We start from the raw sequence: 12368 nt of genomic DNA, 5'->3' as shown, positions 1-12368 counted from the left end.
AAAGATGTGAAACAGAAATATAAATTTAGACACTTAACCTGCACACACTCACCACTTGTTTTTCTTTCTAATGTAGTCTTTTTCAGAGAGATTAACCAAGTAGATCATCGGTTTTGAAGTAAAAAACAAATGTTTGTTCAAAACATCAATCTGCAAGTGAAAATAGTGGGGGAGAATTTTAAAAACTGTTTATATCAACTTGAATTAATTTTATGATCATTTTCCTCATGGCACATTCTGAGAAGGCTACAGAATTCAAGTGTAATACATAAATCACAGATAAGCATATATTCAGCGAATAAATTTAACATTCAGAACACTATGAATATGAAATCTTAAAAAAAAAAAAAACTTTAAAAAGAACCAGTAACAGGTAGCAAAATTAGAAGTCAATTCATGGAGTAATATTTATAGCCTACCTCTTTGTCATTCCAATCATGATAGAAGCGGACAGCTTTCTTTTCATCTATTACCCATGTCTTGATTTTGCACATTACATCCTACGCAAGATCAAAAAAAAAAAAAAAAACCCAAAGTCAAAAACTCAGCTGGATATCAAGACTATTCTTTTCCATAAACAAGGCATGTAGCCATTAAGATTTAAAACATACACACAAACTAAAAATTAGATAACACCTTTTAGAAACAAATTTTTACTCTCCCAGAAAAACAGAAATTGCTGCTGTAAAAGTCACTAAAGAGCAATATAGATTATTAAAGTCATCCAAATCCCACAATTAGAAAGTTAAATACACAATACTCAACTATCACCTCTTGTCACCAAGAACATTAGCAGAGCTCATAAAATACATGTAAAAATCAGTACATTTTAGATTGCTTTTCGAACTCAGTAAGACGCAACATTTCAGCATCCAGCGGGAGAGACCACGTACAATATAAACATGCCATTAAGAAAAGGGAATGGGTGGGACAAAACACAGCAAATATCTTTTCTCTTTTTTTTAAATTGTGAGCAAAAGAAATGGAGCCTATTATTGATGATCCACCCTCAAGAAATTAATTCAAACGGCCAAAGCCCTTTTTATTCCGCATTAATTTTTCGCCAACACCTTCTCCCTCCCCCCCCAAAATGAAACCTGCCAAAGCCTCCATTACACAATGGCAAGAGCCTTGCACTGGTGACCTCCAACCAGCTGCATTCACTTTCAGAACATCTCTCTCGGCAGGAAATCTAAAGGCCTTTTAGTTAGCAAGCTAGTGTGCATTCAGAAGGAGTAACTGCAGGAAGAGCCCAATGTGCTTTGTTTCTCTGGCCTTTCTTCACAGAAAGATTAATCATCTGTGAAATGGAAACGGCAAACAGCAAGTGACACAAACTGAACCCTTCAAGCCTTTCCTCATCAGTTTTGTGGTCGTGAATCCGAAAGCTGCGTGTGGCACGGTTTTCCTTACAGGCAGGTGTTAATAAAAGGCTCTTGGGTCTGAAAGGTCAAACTCTGCTCTTCTAGGAGTAGTACATTTTAGAGTCGCCTATTTTTTGTTGTAGATAATTTATGATCATGCTTTAAATAATGCATTTTTAAAGTTGTAATTGATGCAACTGAGCATTAAGATCTTTAAAATACAAGGCAACATTCCCTGAACTGTTGAGCATACAACATTTTTTTGCACTTAATGCTATGCAGTTGAAGTACATTTATAAACAACCACAAATAACATCAGTATTTACTACCATCTTTTCTAGTCTTGCAGTAGCTTTAGTGGAGAGAAAAAAAAAAAAAAGAAAAAGCTCTTCTAAATCTTCAGATCCTGATTTGAAACCCTCCAGGAACAGGACTCCCCACAGATTTTAACAAGGAAGGGGCAAGCTAAAACTTTTAATGAAATCTAACATGTTCTGCCTAAGAATAATCACTTTTACTCTCCTATAACTGAATTTCACTCATAAATGTTTAAAAGTGGCTAATATAACACCATTTCCTACAAGGAGAAGATCAAAGTGCTATATTACAAATGCATTATGATTAAAAAAGCACTGTGCAGCTTTGCTATTAACTGTTCTTTAAACCCTAAAAGGCTTCCCATAGATCTCACTTGGCACTGCATATACAACCTTTGACAAGTAATGTAGACCATTTTTATTCATTGCCTAAAATTGTAGGCAATTATGTGCGTCACACTGGCCACCTGCAAATTCTGAATGCCTGCTCCAGTTGTCAGAGCAAAAAACTAATGTCGGAGGGGATTAATCTAGGGGGAGAGAGTCCTCTTTAATGGCTCCAGCAGGTGAAATGGCCCAGCTGGTTACTATGATGAGTGGCCAGAACAGCTTATGTAGAGACATGCAACAAGATTACACATAAAGAAGAAAACAGTGGTACCATCTTATCTTTAACCCTATGTGCTTTTTATTTTTTAATTAATCAGTATAAACAAGATAAGGGAAGCAATTCTATCAGTAAGTACTTTTCACTTAAGATCTTTATCCTCAGCTTCTCTTTAAACAGATATATATAAAAATCAACACAATCACCAAGATTCCTGTTCAGCAGTGAAGGAATTCTGATTACACACTATTTTGGGTTTTGAACTAGTTCTGTAGGCACCTACCACATGGCTTTCAGCATTGCAGTTTCTCCCACAATACCAATGCATTGTTACATATAAATCGGAGTCAATAAAAAATTGACAGAAAAAAACCACTACAGCAGAAGTCACCAGAGCAAAACTTTTAAGTTTCTGCTTAAGCAGAAATAAAATGCTTTGTAATCACACTGTAAGGGGAGCTACGTAACATGGAACCTCCGGAAAATTTCAAGCATCAACACAGCAAATAAAGTTTGGCCTTTCTAAAGCCTGTCTAAGCACAGAGCTGCCAATCAAAACCTCTCTTCCACATTCTTATAGTGACACACAGTCTAAATCCATTTTGGCACTGACCTAATTTTAATAAGTTCTCATTTGCATATCTGACGTGGTTTGCAACTGCTGTTCTAAAGCAGTGACTGCACGGACAATTTCCACAGGTAAGGCTGGTCTACAGCTGAGTATGCTGGGGAGAGCTGACAACCTCACCATTTCATTTTGCCTTTATAGGGAAGTTAGCAAAGTATTGGAAAACTTTCTTTAGATAAAAGGACGGAAACTTGTAAGCAAATGCAGCACTTTTGTATGAAGATGATGAAGTAGTGAGACATAAAAAATTTATTATCTGATGGACTTTATGGGCAACAGTCATATCACACAGAATGTAAGGTAGACAAGCCAGAAACTTAAAAATGGGTCAGCTGAACTTAGATTCCCCTGCATCAGTGGTGGAAGTTCACTGAAATGGGATTTAATTCCTTAACAAGAAATCGTTAAACACAAATGACAATGTGAAGAAAGGCACATGTTTCCACTTATTTATTTTTAACTCAGCTGCTCCAATACTCTAAACAAATATGCAAATAGTGTATTTTTGGGTTATTTCTCATATAGCACAATTTTTAATCATTTGCTTCTATTTAGGACTGGTGAAAGAGTATAACCAGATCTTTTTATCTTCTTTATCACTCTACCACTCATTGAAACACATTTAATCACTACTCGAGTTAACTTTGAGATGCTTAATAACAGAATACAGAGCAATGATCTGCTTTGTTTTATTAGATCTGGCCTACACTAATTGTACCCTTTGAGGTCAATCTGTCACGAGCAGAATGATCCACTTTGCCTTCTAGGATGAGAGGGGTACTCTTGTTTTCCAGCTAGCAGCATAATAACAAGAGCCATTCAGAAAGCCACTAAAAATCCATCCAAACTGAAATTTGCTTAAAGTTGTCAAGGCACATGAACTACAGCAAACTTAATGAATATCAAATATTACTGTTTTAAAAATCAGTTAATTTCTGACTATATGCATGGCAATATATTTAACACATATGAATACTCAGTATATTTAGCCATATGAAATACAGTGATTTTAATTACATCCTGCTCTCATTTTCCAAAGACCAGAAGTAGTCAAACCACAGATGCTAAGCAGGACATTAAGTCCAGCAGTATAAAACAATGAAATACATGTAAATTGCATATGGAAGATTTACCAAGATCTACTCATGAGACACTACTGTGTAGAAAAATGTGCATACATTAATAGACTTTCTGGTTGAATGATAGTAATAATGTGTGCCAATGCCAAATTCTTCTTACAGCATGAGGGACTAAACTGAAGCTTGGAAAACTCACTTGCCTACTTGGCATCAGAGAATTGTGATTTTTTTGTTGTAAATTACCAGGGCATGTAATTAACTTCCGCAAATTTAATAAAGAAATAAGCAGTTGTGAGGATTATCACTTCACACTTCAAAGTGCAAGCGAATTCCCTGTAAGCCTGCAGGCAGTGCAAAAGTCTCCACTACTACAGAGTAACTGTGAGTACACTAGGGCTTTTCCCCCCACCAAAGGAAGCATGGAACATTTTTCAGCACCTTATTCATTCCCTTCAAAAGTTCCAAGATATAAAAACTTACCATCTCCCTGTAAAAGCTTCAAAAGCACTTAAATACTTTTTATTAAAATGTTTCAATTGTCTAAAATTCTATCATTTACACTGCTCTGTTGCTTGGAAAAGCTACAAGGAGTACCTAAAACATTATCTGTAGCTCTTAGTTAGCTCCTCTCATTTCATTCTAAAGTCCAACACTATTGCACATGAGTAATGAAGATGATAGTGTATAAATAACATATTCTGGCTTCTCTAAAGAATCTGGATCAATGGCAGAAAGTATTTCTTTAATAAATCACTGCATATACCAAATGAAGTCAGTACCACCTACCCAGTGGGTCCCAGAATACAAGTGTAAATAAAAACCCCAATGTGTGTTTCTGATGGCATCCCAAACAAACTCTTTGCCTTTCACTGGTCACCATCTTTCAGCTGCCAAGAAAGGCCATGGTAATGACACCCACATTCTGAGACAGTCACTTACTAACAAGGGGAACCTACATGGGGACCAGAACTGCCCCACAGCTTTAGTGAAAGCAAAGGACGCTTTTCAATACGAAACACTGAAGTTCATGCAGTGCTGGGCAGGGGACAAAGGGAGGGTGGCTACAGTATTTACCTACAGAGGACTTCCCTCTTGCCAGAGCGGCTGGGAAGCCTGGAGGGCAAATGAACTGTACTGTAACTAGAAGACTCATGCAATACAAATAGCCTAATGTCCAACGGGAATAATTCTACACTTACCTCTGCTGAAATAATGAAAAACTGGAGAAAAAACAGAGGTTTTGACAAAGTGCTTGTGCATGAAGACTTGGTGTTCTTAAGTTCTATGCTTTTATTCTTATTGCATCATATATAGGGTTTTTCAACCTAGCATGATTGCTAAAGCTTGACAAATACAGACTAAAGCTGTGTCTTATTTCTAAACAGTAAAGGTGATTAATTACTGGCATAGCTTATACAAGCTGAAGTAACTTAACTCTACCCAGAATATATTTCAATAAAGGTTAATTTTCCCATAAGAGATACATTCAATTTTAACCACAGTTGCAAGAATTAGTTGGGATATGTGAGGGATCAAACCAGATAATAATTATTACTCCATCCGGCCTTCAAAATTTCAAAATGGTTTTTCAGATACAGACAGAGAACAATGCTATTTGAGGTACTCATAGCTAGTTTAACTGTGCTGCACCAAGAGCAATTTATAGAGTACACACAATTTTCCTTGTTAACACGAGGTGTATGGAGTGCACCGAGCCCACAGCCCTTCTATGCAGTTTTCCTTGGAAATCTCTTCACTTCTATTGAGCATAGCCTCAGCTCTCTGCTCTTCCTGGAGGTTTTCTGGTGATTTAGAAGACTGAGGCTGAAGTGACATAGTAAGAATTTATTCTAAAAACATGATTTAAAAACAATGGTATTTTAAAGGACAATTAAGACAAATTTTGCAGTTTAAAGAAAAGGCTAGATGTTTTTTCATTGTGGTAAGTGCTTAAAGAAGCTGTAGCAGCTGAGTGCAGGAAAGAGAACAAGCCAGGTACTGCATCAAGTTACAAAGAGCCCCTCTGTGGCACAAAACAATGCCTAATCTCTTACAATTCCCTTGCTCACTGACTTTAATAAAAATACAATGGGACAAGTAACGGATTTAGGACAACTGTATTGTCCTTTCTTCTATTTAACACCTTCTCACAGAGCCAGTACAAGCTGTACATTATCTAAGATTTACTTAGAACTAGATGCCAATAATGTTTATGAACCACAACAAGCACTTTCACCTAAAACATCCTACAGGCATTGCAAGCAACATAACCCATGTCAATAAACCCCAATTCTCCTGTGTGGGTCATCCTTGCAGACTTTACAGCACTATTCATTAAACAACTCAGTCACTTGTTGCTTCTCAAAGAAAAAAGCAAGCAAGACTACAGAAAGCAGTCTATCTTCAAGTCATTATTCCCAGCAGTTCAGAAGTTGAGAACAGGGAAATTGCACTGAAAAGTAAAATGAAGTATCTCTTGCAGTTTCACTGAATTTTTCTTATTAGCCAATCCACAAAAATTTCCAAATAAATCCAGGTGTGAATGCATTTGTGGAAGATTTGTGCATGTGTTGTAGATTTAAGCCAAATGAAAAAGGTGTCTTTTTCAGAATACAGCTATTTTTATATAGTGTTATTTTGGCATATGCACATACAATTTAAAATGGCTTGGATCTAGATATAGGCAGAGAGGCATGATTTACAAAATTAATTACTTTAAGCTATTTTTCAAATCTACATAGGAAAGATCAGTCTTGACAGAAAATATTTAAGCACTGACTTCTCTTTGTCTACTGATAATACCAAGAAAACCCAAACGTGTGTTTACACATTTTGTACTTTTAAGTCAGGCTTTACTACCAATCAATTCACAAACATCTGCCATGCTACATTCAAAATGTTCTCCAGAATGAACTTTAATTTCCTCTAAATACCACATTAAGCAGAGTAAATGGTCCACTCAAGATTTTAGGCATAATTATATGCATTAAGAATATAAATATTTTCTTGATTCCCTATGATTTAAGTTAGCAATTGTAAAAGCCATCAGCAGAGAACATGTCAACAGTGTACGTGCTTCTTTCTTTCCCTCTCCTGTGGAAAAAACTGGCCTCTCAAACTCTCCTTACATAAGGAGACCAAAGAAACTGGCAAAAAAAATTTTATACAATTCATCGCTGTATTTATCTTCAATGTGGAATGAAAGAAAGGTGAACATTCCCAACTGACATCATCAGTTAGAGGAAATAAGAGTTCATCCATCCGTGAGAACTCTGGCAAGTGCTTGCAGCAAGAGGTCAGCAAATTCTGCTTGGCACCATCCCATTCATCAGAATACTGCAGGAAGGAAAGATTTTCATCCAGTATATATTGGAAATAAGAAGAAACTGAATCTACCAGCTCTTTGCTGTATGTGAAGTATCTCTCCCATACCATATTCGTGATTTTAACAACAAATGATGAACAAAATAACATCTTTCAAACAGTTACTATATTCTCAGGACATGACCAACACATTAAATGTAAAGGAGGAGAGTGGAAGAGATTAAAGCTACTTAAACCACTATTAGGAAGATTTTGCTTTACTCCTCATAGTACATATATGCTGACAAATACAATGACCATAGGCAGAGTATTCATTATTAGGGCATTGCCCAGCACAGTAACAAAACAAAGCTTGATGCCTTTAAGTTGAATATGCACTGGATAGTTCTGGTACCATTACACTAAAAAGGAGTCTCTAACTGCTCTTTTCGTAACTGCAATTGCTTTTCCTGTTACAAAACATCCTTGGTTTGATAAACTAATCTTAGTTTTAAAATGACAGACTTTACAATGGAGACTTGTGAAAGCATCCCATTCAACCAAACACTGGAAGTTCAAACCCAGTGAACACTGATCCTGACCTACTGTAGAAGCCACCTTTCAAATGAAAATTGGAAGCTCAAACACTGTGCACATTGATTCTGACCAATGATTGTGTCTTCATATCACTAACATCAACAATCTGCATCAACTCAACTATAAATAATACCCTTGTAGTCAGATGTCAGATACACAGATCTCAATGCTGTTACCATAAGAATTTTTGTGTGCTGGGATTCAAGATTTTGGGCACCAACAAAGGGCTGTTGCAGAGCTATCAATTTCTAAGGACTAGAATCAGGCTAGAAGGACATTGGAAGAGAATCCTGCAATAATGTTCACTTAACTGTATTAGATGGTATTAACTTAAAGACTTGTCTCCAGAATTGAAAAATCCCACCAATTAAAAAATATTTTTAAAAAATAATTTTATCATTTGTACCTTCTGATTCATAAAGTCATACATATTTGAATTTTACTTTGAAATCCTCTGCTATCCAAAATGACAGATGAATAATAAGCTAGATATTGAGTTAAACTTTATTATTATCTCATGTCTCTGCATATATCAGCATCAGACAGATTTAAAATATAAAATCAAAAGTACTCTGATTGCTTTCGGAAATTATATTTGCACTGTTTTAATACATGCAAACAACAGGAGTATTTTTATTCTATCTCTTTAGAAGGTTATAACCAAAATAATATTTAAAGGTATATCAAGTCTGAAAGACTAGTAGCCTTATTAATAGTAATTTCTGAGAGGGCAGGGGAAATACTCGCAAAACAGAAAATACATGTGTAAAGGAAGCTATTCTAAGCTTATGTCAACCTTACATGCTGGTGATCTTGGACCATATTGTGCCATTGATTTTTAAGTAGAACTTGAAAATTATTTCATTGATAGCTCCTTAACAACAGTCAGCTATTTTATTTCTGCTGACAGGGGATTGAGAAATCAGTTCTCTGAGAGACAGGACAAACAGTTAATGCTACTCAACTGCCAAGCCAGGTCACTGCACAAAGGTGAATTTACCACCTCTCGGCAATGTGGGCTTAGACAGAGGAAAAATGATAATTAACAAGTTACAACACCATGCCAGAAGGCAGGCAATCGAGTACAAATCTCAGATTTAAGTACTGTAGACTGATATATACTGTCAATTTTTTATTTGTCTCCTCCTAAACCTAATGGAGATTTCAGACTACCAATTTACAATTATGGTCACTTACTGATAAAGTGAATCTTCTAAAGCAGACAATTTATATTTATAAAACAAGACAAATGACTTCTATAATTCTCAACCAGTTGAAATTCTTGAGACATTCTCAAGCATCTTCACCTTGAATTGTTCCAAAAGGAATGGGGAAAGAAAACAATAGAAAGAGAGATACTAAAATTTGAACATTGTGCTTAAAAACAAAACCAAAGCAATCTATGAATACTAAGTTTTTTCCTTCATAACCTCCCAGTTTTCCTGAAAGGAAAAATGACTGGGAACACTTGGTGCACAGACAAGAGCTGTTTGTTCCACATCTCTGCTACAGAAGAAGAATATTGCTAAGAACAGAGCAATTGCTGTGTATTATACTGGCAAATAATTTTCAAAGGCAAATCCTGAGAAGCTCTCTCCCAGTCCTATCCCATCCTCTCTTTTTTTTGAGGACAACATGATTGGAAAAAAAAAAGTATTAATTTCAGGCCATACTAGTTTTTTGTTTTTTTCGTTTTTTTTTTTTTTTTTGCCTTGGAAAGAGCAAGCCTTGAACAGTAGCTGCAAACTGTATGGAAACATTACTAATTGTGCTGGACAGGGAACTCTGTGACAGACAAGCTAAACGCAGAATGCAATGGATTTGGGAAGCGCAGACTGATCAAACAGCCAAAATACACTCCTAACATTTGGCTACCACTTTAGGAAGGAGGCATCATCTTTAACTGCTTTTTTCACCAATCCCACATGGTTTCCCTCCTAGACCTGTAAGTTATTTACTGCATAGCCAATGCTGTATACTGTATATACTGTACTAAAGTGTATTATATAGAATGCAACCACAGGCCTTCTCTGCACACAAAACACGAAAGGAAAAGAGGCAAGGCAAACTGTACAGGAGTGCCTCACAACCCACTGGATGAACTTCTAAAGCCCAGGAGCTGCTGTTACAGTCTTACAGCTACACAAACCTGTTTCTAGAAGCTGCACAACTGGACCTAAGGACTGATTTACCAGGAGAAGAAAAGAGCTTTCACACAGGCATTCACCATTAAAAAAGTCCATTTTGTGAAGTCTAGTTTATATACATTACAATTCAAGCATACAAGTCACAGGGAAGACAAGCAAGAAGGTCCAAGATCAGCAAGATTCACAGGCATTATGCCCCACAACACTTCCTTGAGGAGTTTCCCTAGTGACTATAGCTCCTGTGTGCAGCCTTTGTCTCAATGGAAGCATTAATTTGTGCCTCCCCACTCTGTTCAGCCACCCCTTCCCACAAAACAAAGGAATTTCACGCCTTTGAAACCTCTATTGTTGTTGACAAACTCAGCTGAGACTGGTCATGTGTAACAGCTATTATTGGGAACAGAACTGGCAGAGCAACATGACTTCAATAACCTGATGTTTTCTGTGCATGTGTTCATAAAAACAGGATTAAGAAAACACAACAAATGACAGGAAGTGCACGTTACAAATGCAAAGTGACAACGGCATTTTGACAGGTGAACTACAGATTAAGTAATAGTAAGGAGACTGAAGGAAGAGGCAAAAATGGATGAGAAACTGAAGCTGAAGGGTAAAGACAGTTTAATAATAAAGATTCGAAATTTTTGTCTAATTAATTTAAATTGCATTTCTAGATTTTAGGTTTTTATTTAGGGTCTCCATTAATTTGAGAATAATCTGACATTTCTGTTTTCAAACACATACCAACTTCCTGTAGTTAAAAAATGACTAAGAGCAACTCTTGTCATACAATCATAACTGTACCTACCACCCATTAAGTTCACTATTACAAATTCTATTTAAAACACACTTCAGTGATGATTCTTTGTAATCACAAAAGTGCCAACTTCTTCCTTCGCACAGGAAGAACACAGATTGTGATATAAAAATCCTCAAAGCATCCAGAGTGGTACACTCAAAAACGAGACAGGAATGTTCCATCACAAGGAGCTGAGCAAAGCTGTTTCCAAAGACAGCCACACAACAAAGTGAGAAGAGCTCAAGGCTGGGGCAGAACAGCATCACAGCACTCCTCATTTTCATCATGTCATACCAATGCAAAATTTAGCTTTAGGATGAACTTTGAATTCACTGTGGACGGAATTTTTGCTTGCCCCTTTCTTTAACATGAATTAAAAGGTGAAATACTGTGTGGATGCTATTTGAAACCGTAGGCATAAACTGCACTGTTCCTCTAAGCATGTGAAACCTTTTGTAAAAGATAAAAATCACTGCCCACATGTACCCAGGGCTGGGTTCACACGACAGATAAGACTTTAAATGAAGGTTCTTAAATGAAGATTCTCTCTCTCTCTCTCTGGCCTTATATGAAAGCCTTTAAATCATCCAACAATAGCTATTTTTTTCTGGCCTAGACGAATCAAGAAATACAATACTTCTCACGCCAGATAAAGACTAGTTCTTCACCAACAGAAGCTGCCAGAGAAGTGCTTTTTAACACTGCATCATGGAATGAATATTTTGGAGAGGGATTCTCACTTTCACTTCCTATCCATTTCCAAACATTAGGTAGGGACAACAAATTTGACTGCACTTCAGTTCTGATAAATTAACCTAGCAGTACCCATATAGCAATGTTTTACTACTTGCTATGGAAAAATCCATCTGAGAAAACAATATTTTTAAAAAACTTTTACTTGCTAGACATAAGTAATCTATTTCCACACTGACAAACTGCTGTAATAATTAGAGAATGCATTTTATATAACACCTGAAATATTTATAGAATATTAATGACAAAAAAAATTGAGTAACTAGACCACTGGTAAAGTGCAGGGACTCAAAAGGCAAGTGGCAGTAAAACAACAATTTGCAAAATACATACTTTGAAGTTGATTATTATACATTACTAATTTACAGAGAAACACCACTACTAGCCTGTGATAATTGAGCTCATTTAAGCAGCTTTCCACAACAACATTCTAAAATTCATTTCAACTAGCAGTCTTTATTTAACATGCACTCAAAGACACAAGGTGTAATCACACCAAAAAAATGCATTCACTTGCTGGTTGCAAGAATACCAATATCAACATCATAGTAGAACTTAACAGCAGGAGTAAGTCAGAAATAACTTTGAATTAGAAACTAGACATTGATGCAAGTTTGACAGAGGATTGGCAATTCTCATAAAAAGCTGTGTCAGCAAGAAAGTAACAATTAAATTTCACAAGTTACAATTAGCTACATCTATGAAATCTTACACTGACAGCATAGCCAGTCATTCTGATTTTTTTTTCAACTCATAATAATTACTTTAAAATAC

The 12368-nt window shown here is 36.2% G+C and overlaps 1 protein-coding gene across 3 annotated transcripts in view; it reads right to left on the bottom strand.

Moving 5' to 3' along the window:
* OLA1 (Obg like ATPase 1) overlaps positions 1-12368 on the bottom strand; it is a 128939-nt gene that overhangs the window by 37935 nt on the left and 78636 nt on the right. For all 3 annotated transcript variants that reach the window (XM_088168024.1, XM_088168025.1, XM_014880162.2), the window contains exons 6-7: positions 420-500; positions 53-150 (exon numbers count right to left, since the gene is read on the bottom strand). In XM_088168024.1, the coding sequence (XP_088024150.1) occupies positions 53-150; positions 420-500 (179 nt within the window). The remainder of the gene's footprint in view (positions 1-52; positions 151-419; positions 501-12368) is intronic.

Source organism: Sturnus vulgaris, chromosome 7 (assembly GCF_052056855.1).
Source record: "Sturnus vulgaris isolate bStuVul1 chromosome 7, bStuVul1.hap1, whole genome shotgun sequence".
Classification (NCBI taxonomy): domain Eukaryota; kingdom Metazoa; phylum Chordata; class Aves; order Passeriformes; family Sturnidae; genus Sturnus; species Sturnus vulgaris.
The sequence above is the reverse complement of the archived record's forward strand: the minus strand, read 5'-3'. Positions and strand labels throughout refer to the sequence as shown.